The sequence below is a fragment of the Gadus macrocephalus genome, chromosome 1 (genome assembly GCF_031168955.1).
Source record: "Gadus macrocephalus chromosome 1, ASM3116895v1".
NCBI classification, from domain to species: domain Eukaryota; kingdom Metazoa; phylum Chordata; class Actinopteri; order Gadiformes; family Gadidae; genus Gadus; species Gadus macrocephalus.
The window spans coordinates 17,627,319-17,643,058 of NC_082382.1; the positions used below are offsets into that span (position 1 = coordinate 17,627,319).

The 15,740-nt window shown below is 45.4% G+C and overlaps 1 protein-coding gene across 1 annotated transcript in view; it reads left to right on the forward strand.

The window, feature by feature from the left end:
- Window positions 1–1,191: 1,191 nt before the first annotated feature.
- LOC132462011 (sodium channel protein type 8 subunit alpha-like) overlaps window positions 1,192–15,740 on the forward strand; it is a 17,677-nt gene continuing 3,128 nt past the window's right edge. The window contains 7 exon segments of the mRNA XM_060057563.1: window positions 1,192–1,332; window positions 5,037–5,374; window positions 12,043–12,160; window positions 13,279–13,369; window positions 13,634–13,658; window positions 13,660–13,763; window positions 14,941–15,032. Of these exon segments, the coding sequence (XP_059913546.1) occupies window positions 5,096–5,374; window positions 12,043–12,160; window positions 13,279–13,369; window positions 13,634–13,658; window positions 13,660–13,763; window positions 14,941–15,032 (709 nt within the window). The 5' untranslated portion in view covers window positions 1,192–1,332; window positions 5,037–5,095.

The window sequence follows — 15,740 nt, forward strand, 5'->3', positions numbered from 1 at the left end:
CTACTCATTTAAATCTATTGAGAAATGTAAAAGTTATAACTAGTCAGTGCTTTTTATCCATAAAAGATGCAGCTCCCTGTTTGCATGTATTTGATTTTACAGGCCAATCTTTGCCTCTAAAATATGTGTAGACGTTGAGTACAAACACTAATAAGTTCTCTTTGAAAATATGAATGGCTTTGTCGACGTCGGGGGCCAGGATCGATGACTGATGATACTAGCCTCATATTATATCCACGACTGGATCTAAGGCTACAGTATTGTAAACGTGGCCCATGCCACTTGCTCTGATTAAAGTTATTCCCATCTAACAGTTGTGTGATCTAATTTATATATCTAAATCAGGCCTTTGGAAAAACGTCCAGCTATCAAGCCCCTGACTTTCCAAAACTGCTATATAATGTATATAAAAACCAAACATGTCTCTTTCAGCACTTCAGATAGGCAAGTCAGCTCCCATCGTTCATCTCCAGGAGCTAGCTCTTCGGGCCGACTCATTCATGAACCCATCACTACTGGACTCCTCAAAGTACTTAAACTACTAAATGTACCCTAAAATGTATCTCAAGCAAGTTGTGTCTATTTAAGTCAAATCCTTTTATCTTCCTGTGTGTTTCAGTCCACCAACTCCCACAACTAGAATGACCTGGCAGGTGCAGTGCCGCCTTCCTCAGCACATACCTGAAGTTACTGCTCCGCAGATAGACCTATAGAACTGTGTTCCATATGAGGTAGAAATCAAGTAAATAGATGATGGAAATTGGCATTCATTTATTTATTTCGATTCAAATTCAAAATTTTGTGGGATATGACATATCAACAAATGTATATGATGATGCATTTGAAAACGTAGACCACTAAATAGGCTATTATACTTTTCGTGAATTCGATCTGAAGTTTTTTGGTCACTGTAATTAATAGTGAAATTATTTGTTGTTACAGGAAGACTGTTACGTTTATAACCTCCACAGCGTTTCTCAGTCTGGACATGGAAAAACAAGGGTTTTCTTAGGTTTACGTTGATTTAAGATTCCTCTGAAAATGTCCCTTTCACCAACAAAACATCCCATGATGCATTCTGATGCACAAAAATACCTTTTCTTAACACGATTGCTCAAATTACCTGTGATTTTAAGAAACACACTTGGCGACACTCCCTTCGTGATTCTAAGAAACGCATTTGGCGACGCTCCCTTACATTTTGCTGAGAGTCATCAATTATGTAGGGAACGGATACCAGCAACAATATGGCGACAGCCGCAGTTTCTCCCCAATCTTTTCCACATCTGCAGTCCAACAACGCCTTTCTGGATTCTCTGTAACGGTGACAAAGTAAGTATTTTCTTTTACTTTTACCCGAGGACTATTTTCCGTGAGGAAATATGTTTTTCCGTCGCATCAATATGCTTGGATAAATAAATGTCGCAGAGCTGGTCTTCATCTTCCAGGTGAATTGGAATAAGACTCCATGCGTGTCAAATATACATGGGCATTTTTTTTTGGCGTGTGGAGGAAAAAAAATACCGATAGTTTTGGAACATGGTGTTCTGTTTATGTCTTTAGCTCAATTTAATCATCGTTTATATGGCATGAATTAGATATGGGGAAAGCAAATCCGAAGTGTGTGTAAACTGGATGGACAGATTCATTCAAAAAGGTAAGCGGGCCGGCGGCGAACATTCTCGGTGAAATCTTAAGCTTTACAATGCCAGTTCATCAATCAATCAATATTTAATTAATCTTTTACATGATGTCACTCCATACAGCTTGGAATATGTGACTGGTGTGTGAGTAGGCGATACCTCCATCATCGATATCATGTTCCTAAATGCTCTTATGGGTGTATCAGTCGATCACGGTCTCCGGTCACCTTTTTTTTTTTTTTTACCTAATCGCTGTTATTTCGGGATAAGAGACGTTATTATTCGTGTTTCACGCCATCTCTCCCCGTATGGAGCAGCGTATTGATCGGGTGGTCGACGCGGACCCCGGGTGTGGTGCACGGCTCCCCACGCTATATGAAACGTAAAGAATAGAAGGGAGAAAAAAAAAAACACCCAGGTGCGTTCAACGACGTGCTCACGGAATGGCATTTCATTCAGGCTTGACGATCTATCGTAATATCAGACCATTGACTTAAATTCGTTCAGGTTAGAAAATCACAGCAGGACATGTCCAACAGATTCCACCCACTGCAGCAAGCGATAATTCGGCCAGTTTGGTGTAAAGGGGCTTCTTATGTGCGCAATGCTGCGGCTTCATGTGGGGCTCCAACGGGCTGGTCGCTGGACAGAAACACCGTTCAGTGTAGGCTGTATGTCTATTAATAGAATGGGGTTCAGCATGGTGTCCTTATCGGGGAAAATAGCAAAACAATTCACCGTTCATCCATGGCGAATTAGAACGAGTGAACAATATGTGCGGCGATGTAAATAGTGAAGCCCGCATGGATACAGGCAGGCCTAGCCCTCTGTTATATGATAAGCTATAATAGGAGCATCACATAGGCATCATCACCTATCGGTGAAGGGTATTGGCCTTGTCGGCGAGAAAGGACCGTGTCGAGCCTCCTAGGCCTGCACGACGCTAGGAACTCAAACGAAAGGTCTCTACAAGCTCATCCTGGAGCACGGATCACTGAGTGTTATCATGACCATTTAGGCCTGCTAAAAACCAGGGCAATGCGATCGTGTGAAATGGTTTCTTTCATTAGACGCTGCTTAGTGGGTAGTGTGTGTGTATGTTTTTGTGTACGTGCGTGCGATCGAGTGCGTGCGTTTTTGTGTGTTTGTGTGTGTGTTTGCGTGCGTGCGTGCGTGCCTGGGTGGGTGTGTCTCTGTCTCTGTGTGTTTGCGTGTGTGTGTGTGTGTGTGTGTGTGTGTGTGTGTGTGTGTGTGTGTGTGTGTGTGTGTGTGTGTGTGTGTGCTGTCTGAGGCCGACGTGAGTGGGAATGTAATATTGGTTATTTGGTGTCATCTCAGTCAGAACTAGGTCGAGTGTTTGTGATGTGGTGCTGAAACGGACAGCGCCCGTGAGCAGCAGAAGAAGCGCAGCTCCGAGGACCGGAACGTTCTGGAACGTTATAAACAGACGCTCGGTTACCCTCACATGGGAGGCTTGACTGTGTCCTAGGTTAGCCTTTTCATTGCATCCGTTTGGCTCTTATCGATTTTATCCATGAGAATATCCTCCCAGGTTACACAGACATTTGTCAGAATGTGAAAGGCAGGAACGCTCTGATGCTGATGTTATCGCTGCTCCGGGGACGGCTGATTTTGCAAGATGTCAAAGTCGGTGTTTAGGTTGTTTATTCTGTTTTATTGAAATCCTTAGTCGATTTGGGCTTATAGAGAATTAGGTTTTGTTACTAGCCTAAACATCTATGTTATCAGAAGACTGTTAAAAATACAGCTGAATGGAGTATTCAGCTTGTGTATGACATTTAGTAGGCATCCCCATTCCCAGTGCCCTTTAAACAGACATGCCTTTTGTAACTGTGGTGGATGTTGTCATATCAACAAAATCTGTATTTATACCGAAGGACTTATTTCAATTATTGAAAGAGCGATATAAACAGGAAAAGCCTTGTAAAGACATGGCTGCAACAATTCAGTGTTATTTTATTATCTTGTCTTATGGCCAATGAACAACAAGTATTACAAACCGACTGCTCCTGTTCACACGCACGCTGGAGTAGATTATCGCTATTTTATTATGATTACAAGCAGTCACAGAGCCGCCCCGTTGCATTGCTCAGCAGAGTCAATACCTATCATTCATGTTTCCCTCATGCACGTCCACAATGTCTGTGTCAAGACACAGCAAGGCAGCTCAAAGGGCGCGAGAAAGCTGCCGCTGTTTCTTCGTCTTCATCGCTGCCACTAAGCACACGTGTTGTTGGAGGAATCAGGATGAGTAAACAAATCGTAATGAGGATAATGATAGTGGATTATTTGGGGCAAAATGTAACTCTTTGGCTTGTTTGAATATTTTGCTGGACAACAAACGTACTGCTGTTGGCTAGACTGAAAAAATAGGACATTATGACGCTGACACTGCACAAAAATGTTGGTTAGTTAGAGCTTTAATTCAACATGCTAAGCGTGAGGCTGATCTAAGTGTTGTTGAACCATTACAATACAGACTCTAATCTCTAACCCTCTTCAATAAGCCCGTCCTTTGGACTTTTACAATGTTACAGTGTAATAAACATAAAATTATAATATGGTAACATGTATAAAGCATATTACATTTTTACAAATGCAAATCACTCTTACTTATTGTATTATTGCATCATATATTATATCCTTGCTCAGACCCAAAATATTGCTGTCCAGAGGCCATTTTGGATCTGACATTAAAGGGGTTGTGAACGTCCTTTTTATTCATATTTTAAATTGGCAATATGTCTTATATGATCTTGAACATTGTAATCTATGCAATGATATCACTGTTACTGAAATAAGGCCACGGCCATTTTTCTATGTCACGACCAAGGGACGGTGTGTGTGAATGTGTGGAGCGCCATCCGGGCCGCGCTGGTTAAGGGAGAGAGGGTTAAGCTTCCTGGACCCTTAAAGTCATGGTGTGTGCTGATCGCCGTCTGGCCAGCGGTTGAATTGGATGTTGGTGTCCAAAAGACGATAACGCTTCTTTGACACTGATAGTGCAGCGCTACGTAGGTGGGGGATTTCATGCACGTCGCTCGTTATAACGCTCATACACTACGACTGTAGTAAAAAACAATCACAAAGTCACCATGGGTAACTATGAGGATAACACCCCCCCCCCTCCTTCCAAAGACTCTCAGCCCAAACCGTTGTTTGTTCAATCTAATATTGTTCTAGATAGGAACTTTGTTCATCCCTTGGGAAGTTTCCCTCTGGAGGGTTCTAATTCGAGCTTTGAATGAAGGTTCACCACACTTTAGGCATCCTGGTCTTCCAGCTGGCCTCTGCTCTACTGTTCAACATGAGTGCACGTGTTATCTCTTCTCATCATCCTCCTCTCTCTCCCTCCTCCTCCTCCTCCCCTAGAGCAGCCGCCCGGCGGATGGTTCAGACCCCAAGGACCCAAGTAGCTACAGGATGAAAACATGGCCGCACCCCTTCTCGCACCCCCAGGCCCTAACAGCATCAAGGAGTTCACTTTGGAGTCTCTGGCGAACCTCGAGCTGCGCTTCAAGGATGCGAAGAACAAGAAGCCTCCCCGGCAGGACAGCAGTTACCGCGACGATGACGACGAGAACAAGCCCAAGCCCAACAGCGACCTGGAGGCCGGGAAGAGCCTGCCCTTCATCTACGGGGAGATCCCCAAAGGGCTGGTGGCGGTACCCCTGGAGGACCTTGACCCCTTCTACGCGGCCACTCAGAAAGTGAGTCGCCCTTCCTCCCCCTTCGTCTCTCTCGCACTGCTGGGCACCCTGTATTTGGTTTGCAGTGCACAGTGTTTTTCATGGTGAAGCAGTCTGCCGCCCGTCCTTTTGTACATTCATTCTTATCAATTGATCTCTATTTCTCTCTCTCTCTCTCTCTCTCTCTCGCTCTCGCTCTCGCTCTCGCTCTCGCTCTCGCTCTCGCTCTCGCTCTCGCTCTCGCTCTCGCTCTCTTTCTCGCTCTCGCTCTCTTTCTCTCTCCCTCAATCTCTCCGTCCCGAACTGTCTGACGTGTCTCTAATAACAACATCATCAACAACAATAACAAAATTTATTTTCTGACCAACAATGATGCCACGTTGCAATTGGGGTTCATAAATTAGTAATGACATTATTATCAACATGATTTGTGAATGATGAATTGTACAAAGCACAACGAAGCCATCAAAGGCGAGATCATCATCATAATCACACGATGGCTTGAGTCGGTTGCACATCCGGCAGGTAGGCTGAGCGCGTCGTTTCATCTAATTCCTTGCTGAGGTGGTGTAACATCATTATGTTTTCTTCCTTGAGGGGCCTATGGGGAGCTGGGTTGTACCCATGTTGTTGCGTAGGTTGCTCCATGTCTCTGTGGCTCCTGGGCTTTTGGGGGAAAGGTCATGGCTGGTAACCATTGAAAGACGTTGGTTCCACATGAAGGGTTTTTTCTAATTGTTCAGGACTTAATTTGCCAGGGAAAGATAAAGGGCAGTGGAGAGAGTTTGCTGTGGTAGTCTTTAAGGACTGGGCGCTGTCTTCCCCGCTGGGCTTGTCCAGACTGAAGCTCGGGCTTACTGCTTTGTCACAATGACCTCGACGCGGTGGATCAAGTCAAAGCACTGGTGGGTTGATCTGAACGGGTTGGATATAATACAGAAGACATGCATGTTCTGCAAATAGGAGGTCAGACAACAGCATTGCGGCGTTGCCGTATGAATATTGTATGATCTTAGCATTTTTCCTGATGAAGAACACTCCATTTAGGTTGATTCGCTGAGATGTTTCCTCGTTTTTCTGAAAGACTACACTAACTATGGAAACAAGTCACCGCCTTAATGTTTTCAATTATATTAATGTATGGAAATGTAAACACCATTGAATTCATTCAACATTGAAACATAATACTTTGAAAACGAGGTCAGCTGTCTTTTGAAATTCATATTTGGCATTTCTAGTCTATTTAAAAAACAATTATACATTTTTCAGTGTTTCAAGATATAACATTTCAAGATATTTGAATTACGATCTGCATTAATCGTATTTAAGTGGACCAGAAATTCAAGTAGCAAAGTGAAGTAGCAGGCATTCCAAGGACAGGCATGAGCAATCAAGATTAAATTGAATAGAGACTGCTGTCATCATAGCTGTCATGAGGATTTCTGAACCCCTGAAAACCCCTTTGCTTATTGTTCTCTGAGTTACTCATAACATAACTGACACAAACCCCACAATTTACCGAAACCCTGTGTTCTCCCTGTTGGCCATCGTTGGTTTTAATTCTCCAGCTGTTTTCTTTGATCACATGACTGACAGACCACGCTGTGATAGGCTTGCAGTCAGGTTATCCATTTGGAACTTTTGAACATTTTAAACAAGTCACAAACCCCGTCACATACATTATTTTACTTAAAACAATGTTCCTGCCAAAATAGTGGCCTGTTGTTTTGCTACTTCTGCTATTTGTATTCTTACTTATATTTATAGTATAATTTGTAAACCATCCTAACCATAACTTCTAGGATAAGATAGTGTAAGTGTTTGACAACATCAGTGTTATCGATCTGGTAATATGACTCTATTTTGGATCGATTCCATTTTTAAATGTCCACCTTTAAATAAAATTATCTCCCCTCCCCCCTCCCTCCCCTATTTATGGACTACTAAGTCGGTAAATAAAGAGCACAAGAAAATGGCACCTTGGCAAGCTCTGTGAAGATCATCTGAGGGTGTGTGTGTGTGTGTGTGTGTGTGTGTGTGTGTGTGTGTGTGTGTGTGTGTGTGTGTGTGTGTGTGTGTGTGTGCGTGTACGCATATGTGTACACGTCTTCTGCTCAGTGCATCCGTTCCATCCATGTACACGTTCTCCTCTCGCCTTGAGAGCGTGCACGTGAAGCCGTTATGTAACCCCTCCACCAGAGCAGTGCACGGGGAGGAAGGGGATCGCGGGTGTTTGTCACAGACAACACCCTTCATTGCGTCCTCCTAACACACGCTCTTGCCTGCTGTTTGTTTCCCTGCCTTGTATACGTCTATTTATACTGTTTATTTACCCGCTGTCTCACCCAGTCTGTGACCCCTGCCTCTTCAACAGTCAACCCAGCCAATCGGCCCCCTGCGTCAGGCGAAGCTATAGTTACAGCCCTTGAACTACTGCTAATATTCAAGTGCTAGCATCCATCCGTGTGTGTGTGTTAGTGTGTGAGACTGCGTGTTCATGCGTGTGAGTGTGTGTGTGGCAGTGGTGACTCCTCAAGAGCTGCCACCGTGCCGTCAGGCCAGGTAGCGACCTTGAATGGAAGGAGGGTGATTCTCTCCCCCTCTTTTTCTCTCTCGTTCTGTTTCTCTCTCTGTCTCTTTATCACATGCTTTCTTTTTTTTGTCTGTCCCTCTGTCTTTCCTCTTTCCCTTTATCTGTGTCTCTTTCTCTCTATCTCTCTCTCCCTCCCTCTCCCTCCCTCTCTCCCCTCCCCGTTAACATCTCTGTCGCTGAATGCCAGGCCTGCCGCGCCTAGACTCTGGTGTCTGAGCTTTTTGCTTCCTCCCGGTTTTGGGGGGGGGGGGGGGGGGGGAGGGGAGAGAAACAGAAGGGTGTCTGTGTGTGTGCGTGTGTAGAGGGGTGAGGAGGGGGAGCGACGGTATTGGATAGTCTTTCCATTCCTCCGGGCCGCCGTGCCTCCTGACAGCTCTGGGTGATGAATCAGGCGCTGGCTCTTCTCCTCTTCTCTCTGAGAGGGTGCCAGGCACTGAGGGACACGGCTGGCCATATTGTTGGGGACGCAATTAGAAATCCGCCCCCTCCTCCTCCACCCTTCCTCCACCCTTATTCAGCCCAGGCGGGGGTAGGGGGGGGGGGGGCTGGCTGGGTCGCAGCGGTGATCGGGGTGGCTGTGCTCGCCTATGATGGGATCGGCAGGTGAAGGGCGTTGTTGAACCCACCCAGTGGGTCCTGCTGGGGAGACGGGGAGGGACAGAGAGAGCAGGAGGAGAGAGAGAAGGAGGGAGAGAGGGAGCAGGAGGGAGAGAGAGAAGGAGGGAGAGAGGAGCAGGAGGGAGAGAGAGAGAGAGAGGAGAGAGAGAGAGGAGAGAGAGAGGAGAGAGAGAGAGAGAGAGAGAGAGAGAGAGAGAGAGAGAGAGAGAGAGAGAGAGCAGGAGGGAGAGAGAGAGCAGGAGGGAGAGAGAGAAGGAGGGACAGAGAGAGCAGGAGGGAGAGAGAGAAGGAGGGAGAGAGGGAGCAGGAGGGAGAGAGAGAGCGGGAGGGAGAGAGAGAGAGAGAGAGGGAGCGAGAGATAGAGGGAGAGAGGCGGAGGGAGAGAGAAAGAGAGAGAGAGTATGAGGTGTGGACGGGGGAGAATGAAAAGGCGTATGCAGGAATGTATAATTTACATTTGTTGTCGTACAGCCGTGTAGACAAGCGTGCGTTGCTGCAAGGCTGCTCCGCTCCTCCTCTGCGTCTGGTGCTAGTCGGTGGCTTTTATACTATACATACACAAGCACGACAAGCCCACATCTCACAGATGTCTCTCAGTGTGCACCTGCTCCACAACGCTGATCAATGGGATAATAGTGGACAAGCCGGGGCGGAGAGAGGGAGCGCCACTGGGAGGAATAGAGGAAGGAAGTGCATGAAGCGCGGTGTGGTGGGGGTGTTGTGTGTGTGTGTGTGTGTGTGTGTGGGGAGGGGGGGGGGGCGCGGATGCAGAGGATGCAGAAACCTCTGGCTGAGGGGCTGGATCTTGAGCTCGACTTTCGCTCTCTTTCGTTCTCTCGTTCTATTCTTTCTTCTTCCGCCCATCCCCTCCCCCTCCCCCTCCCCGTTCCTCCCTCTCTCGCCCTCCCACTCAGCCCCGCTCGCTCCCTGCTTCCACCTCTCTCTCTCTCTCCTCTCTCTCTCTCTCTCTCTCTCTCTCTCTCTCTCTCTTTCTTTCTCTCTTCAGTATGCTGCCTCTTCTGTAGCTGCTGCCATCCTGCATGTCTGCCTGCCTCTCTCTCTTTCTAACTCTCTCTCTCTATCTCTCTCTCTCTCATTCTCTCTCTCTCTCTCTCTCTCTCTCTCTCTCTCTCTCTCATTCTCTCTCTCCTCTCTCTCTCTCTCTCTCTCTCCTCTCCTCTCTCTCTCTCTCTCTCTCTCTCGCCCTCTCTCTCGCCCTCTCTCTCCCTCTCTCTCATTCCTGCCGTCCTCTCCTCTCCTCTCCTCTCCTCTCTGCTCAGCTGTGGATTATGAAATTTTCAGTAGCTTTGCAGCAGTTTAGTCATGCGTTACTGAGAAGTACTCCTACATACATGGCATTCTCCTGCATGTGTGTTGGAGACGCTTAGAGGCGGAGAAAGGGAGAGCCAAGGACAGAAACAGATGAAAACAAACAAAGCATTTGTATCCGTGTGTTCATATTACAGATCGCATTCTTACTAGCGTTCTGTAATATTGCTGCGTGTGTGTGTTGCCGGGCATGTATGTTGTAGTTTGCCACACGGTGCATGCGTGTGTGTGTTGCCGGCCATGTATGTGTGGATTGCCACACGGTGTGTCTGTGTGTGTGTGTGTGTGTGTGTGTGTGTGTGTGTGTGTGTGTGTGTGGTGTGTGTGTGTGTGTGTGTGTGTGTGTGTGTGTGTGTGTGTGTGTGTGTGTGTGTGTGGTGTGTGTGTGTCTGTGCGTGTGTGTGTGTCTGTGTGTGTGTGTGTCTGTGCGTGTGTGTGTGTGTGTGTGTGTGTGTGTGTGTGTGTGTGTGTGTGTGTGTGTGTGTTTTGGTGCTGGTGGTGTTACATATGCATGTAGCACTCGCAAACCGAAGCTTCATTCAACCGAAATGTCCTGGCATGCTTGGCTTCTCCATATGGCCACTGGGGCGGTTCCAAGCCCTGCCATGCCATGGTGCTGTAGTGCTGGTGACAGCGTGTGTTTGGACACACACACACACACACACACATGCACACACACACACACATGCACACACTCACACACACACAAACACACATGGTATGACAGCCAAGCTTAGGGACCTGCTCCCGTGACCCGTAATATAGACAAGTAGGACAGGGCTTTATCAGATCGTCTGAGCATGACTAACCCATTGCTACTCAACCGGCCTGATGCGAGCGGGCCGTGAGTTTCACTCAAATGAACGTCAAAGCGGGCGGTGGTCATGTGATCTGAGTGTGTGTCTGGGTTGCTAAGCAGCGTGTTTTATTTGGACGGTGTCTCCTGCAAGGAATGCTTTCGTTGACTGGGTTGGGCTGGATTTGGTGGTTTGGTTTGTATCTGTAGATGAGGCTACAGCAGGTGTTCTGCCTCTGCCTGTCTCCTTTGTAGTCACTCCTCATTCATTCCTCGCTGTTATTAAAACCCCCTTTCATTTCCTCTCATGTACTCCGTCTGCCTGCCATCATTTTCGGTCTTCCTCCACCATATTTTTCGCTCTCTCCTTCTCGCACGCTCTTTCCCTCTTTCGCTCTCTCTTTCCCTCTCTCTCCCTCGTTGGCACGCCTTGTCATTTAGTTTATCTTTATGGCTCTTAGCAATGTGGTTTTTCCCATCCTTTTTCTCTACCTCTTTCTCTCTGCCCCCCCCCCCCCCTTCTCTCTCTCTGTGTTTGGAGTCCAGGGCTATCAGCTTTAACTGTTGGGTGGAAGGGTTCTCGGGAGCTTAATGCAGGGGCCAGGAAGGGGAGCCTTGTTAAAAGCACAAGGCTATATCACTTTTGCAAATGCACAGGGAGCATCATTAATCATTCATTCCGATGGCCATGTTTTATTTAAACAATGATGAGGTTTTCTACTGGAAGAGGTATGCAGCTAGACTATCTTGGGGAGCACTCCCCCCCCCCCTCCCCCCTCAGAAGAACCAGCACCACACATGAGAGGCAGATAGAGGGCAGGCACAGAGCAAACTTCCAAAACATGTTCACGGGGCCATCTTAAATGCACCAGTCACTCCCGATGAAGTATCTAAAAACATGTGTGATTGGTTAACAAGGAAACAGGAAACATTGTCCAAGATTGGTTGGTAGCTGCTTCACCATGGAAAAGAGTGTTTGTTCGTTGTTCTTCGATATCTTTGTACTTCTTTCGGTTCTTCTGCAAATTTCTGCGTGTAAAAATGTGTAATATATATGCAAGTGTTTATATTCACTTTTTCAGTGTTTTACGAACGTTTATGCAAAGAATGTTATTGAACTTTAGTACAGAAAACACCAAACATATTATGTTATAATATACTATAACGTATAAATTGTTTGTCGTTTTAAATGATTGGCATATATTATTAGCATATATATATTGTATAAAAAACAACATACAGTGTTACGTAACATAAAAAAACCTAGCAGTGCTTGTATTTAACGATCTACCCTCTCTCTCCTCTCTCCTCTTCTCCTCCTCCCTCCTTCCTCCTCTGCTCTTTTCTCCCCAGACGTTTATAGTGCTAAACCGAGGGAAGACCATCTTCCGGTTTAGTGCCAACCCTGCCTTGTACTTCATAAGTCCTTTAAATTTTGCTAGGCGAATGTCTATTAAAATTTTGATACACTCATATCCTTTTCAAAAAGCCCTCTTTGACCGAGACCGACTCACCAGCTGTTACCTGTGATAACCCTGCAGATTATTTATGATTATAGATGATGATATGGCCCTGCTGCTGTCCTAGCTACTAAAAGTCAGCCGTGTTTGATGTTTATACGTGTTTGAATACATAGGATATTGACGGGTTTTACGCGACGTGTTACGCAAAGTGTTTCCTGCCAGGGCAGTCGCCTGAAAGCCGCCATCAACACGATTGCAGATTGCACAGGCGTGGTAAATGAATTCATACTTAACAGATTGGATCACATTGATTGATATAGCCATGATGCTAGGCTAAAACCCCGGCCTTCCTCAAAGAGCACAGCGGGTAAGCACGGGCCTGGTTTGGATTCTGGCGTTACAAGACAACACACAGAGAAGCCTGGAACCGTTCATTTAATCAGAGAACGATTTCAATTAGATGCACTAAAAGAGATAGATGAATGAACCACTGGGGAGTGATCTGAGGAGGTACTCCCGTGAAGCGTTGACCCATTGATTGACACAACGCAGAACGTGACATTTAAGCGTTTACACAGCGAAGCTCCTCTTTATAACTCTCCTCCATTCTTAGCTCTGTAGCCAATATGCTGTTATTGGTATCAGGATGAGATGTTAAACAGAAGTGCATCCTGACCCTGGACCCCTTGTGTACGCAAGACCCCCCCCCGACCCCTCAGAGGACCTTCGCCTGCCTCTCAGGTGTGGGGTCCAGCCCCAAAGTAGACACTTTTGCATAGAAAAGGCTGTCAGAATGTGCCATGGTTTTCACAGCACTAAGAGTAGAACTGCAAACAGTTCCGCTTAATATATATACTGTTGAAATATTTAACCGGTTAAATAATGGCCTTCGTGTGGCGGCGTTCGACGCGGCCTACAGCCACGTGTTTTAAGTGCTGCCAGTGGGCGTTTCCGTCATCAAATATGACATGCTATCAGCTAGCCACTGGTAAACACAACATGGTACTCTATAGGTGCTGTAGGGAGAAGCAATGGTGGAGTGTATGGGATGAGTGTCAGTATGAATAGACAGTGATGTAGTAAATGTCATCGCCATTTCCGTGTTTTTCCCTTAACTGCCTCCTCACCCTTTTCAGCATGATCATTATGTGTACTATTTTGACCAACTGTATATTCATGACCTTTAGTGACCCTCCCGAGTGGTCAAAACAAGTAGAGTAAGTACACACTTTATATATATTTATCATTATACAGCGCACACTGATTATTTCTTCCTCACTTTGACATGATGGGTTGAACCCTTGCATTTGCCAGAAGTTATTATGAGATTGATATTATTAGATTGAGCTAATGCACACTTTTATCTGACTAGTGCGTTTGACCTCCATTTTTTTGGGACTTTCTGCCAACTAATGAGGGAAGGAAGAAGCTTTTATCCGGCATGGCGTCGGCCTGATTCTGTCTATGCTCTCCTCTTTCAGGTACACATTCACTGGAATTTATACGTTTTGAGTCCCTTGTAAAAATCTGCGCGCGAGGATTCTGTATAGACGGTTTCACGTTCCTCAGAGACCCGTGGAACTGGTTGGATTTCATGGTCATTTCTATGGCGTAAGTATTTCTCTCCTTTCTCTTTATCTTTGTTTCTTTCTATTGTCTTTCTTTCTTTCGCCCTCTCTTTCTTCCTATTTTCTTTGTATTTGCTTTCCTTTTTCTCCGATTTTTTCTTTCTTTGCTTATTTATTTTTTTCCTTCCTTTCTTTCTATTTTTCGGTTTTCTCTTTGTATTTTTCTTTCCTACTATTGTCTTTATATATTTCTTTCCTGATATTGTTCTTGTGTCTTTCATCCTTCTTTATTGTCTTTATATATTTCTTTCCTTCTATTGTCTTTATATATTTCTTTCCTTTTATTGTCTTTTTTTATTTGTGTTGTCTTTGGATCTAGCCTTCTGTCTCTCCTCCTTTTCTTTTCTTTTTCTCTATTGAGCTCTATGTCCTTCTCTGTCTATTTAGGTGTAAACATCTCTCTTTCTCTCTCGGTCTATTAACCGGGGACCCCTCTGGTCTCCCTTTGGGATACATAATGTCCCCAGCCCAGTGACCAGTGTACCTGATCTCTCTCTAATTCCTGCCTATTCTCTCCTCCTTCCTCTCTCTCTCTCTCTCTCTGTTCGAGACCGCAAGAACCAATTTCAAGGCTCAGTATCTCCCTGTTAGTTAAAGCCGCTGTAAGCAGGGATTTAATTGTATTGACCATAATGTATCAAGAAAGTTAGCAGACTCAGCAAAGTTTTACCACTAACATCTGTTTATTTCATCCTGTTTCTTTTCCTATTTACATGGAGAGCTAACATGCAATCTTAGGCCCAAAAATGATGCGCTGTATGCTTATTAGCGTTACTCTTTTCTGTTTTCTAGCCCTGCGTGTGAATAACGAGTTGTTGTAACTTTGGTTTTGACCCCGCAGGTATATAACAGAGTTTGTAAACCTAGGCAATGTCCTCAGCTCTGCGCACGTTCAGGGTGTTGAGGGCATTGAAAACTATTTCTGTTATTCCAGGTAAGACAGGACGGTGGGGGGGTGTATGGGGGGCCGGGTTGGTGTTGGGTGTGCGTCTCTTTCCTTTCCTCTCTCTCTTCTTCTTCTTCTTCTCCCCCCCCCCCCCCTTCCTCAGTGGACAGGCTCTGTGAGTGGTGTCATTCTTCCTGGTCCGGTGGTGTCGTGCTCTTGCGTGTGTGGTTTTTGTCATTGGTGTTTTGTTGTGTGATCCTTCCCCTATTTTCAGATATATAACAGAGTTTGTGGACCTGGGCAATGTATCTGCGCTGAGAACATTCAGAGTTCTCCGAGCATTGAAAACTATCTCTGTCATACCAGGTGAGATTCAGTTTAAACACTAAGGCTGATCCTCTCACCCTTTATTTTTTTTCTACTCACTATTATGATTCTTATTAATATAATTTAAGCTACTAAAAAAATAATTGGAAAACAAACCATTTTTTTGATTTATTTTTCCTCCGAAATTATCAAAAATGGTACTAATACATTTTTTGATAGGCTTTGCAGTCTACTCCAGGGCCCCTTCAGTGTGTTCACTCTCTCCTCTCCCAGCAGTGCTCTGATAACCAGTTTGGTTTCCTTGTTCCTCTTTAGCAGAAGCTCAGAAGCACTCACCGCAGGTTTTTAAATAAGTTAGCACTTTAGCCTAACAGAGCAGCGCTATGGACTGATTGAAGGCTAAATTGTTAGGTCATTCTGAATGGCGTTGGCTCTAAAGCACAAGGACTATTTCAGGCCCATTTGTTACGATATGGAAATGTCATAAAAGTTATGAAAACGCTAAAGAATTCAGATTCTGTGATTGGATTGAAAACAAAGTTGCCGTTAACAGCAGCTTTTGTTTTCTCTCAAAAAAAGCGACACATTTGAGGAGCTTCAGTAGTTAGCTGTGAAATTCAACATGCATTCCCAATCCTAAAGAGAGGAACCCACGTAGACGTCAGCGATGAGATGAGAAATGGCATAGCGTTTAGAGAGAGACCCTACCAAATATACCTCTTTATTTATGCATGAAGACTGCCAAGC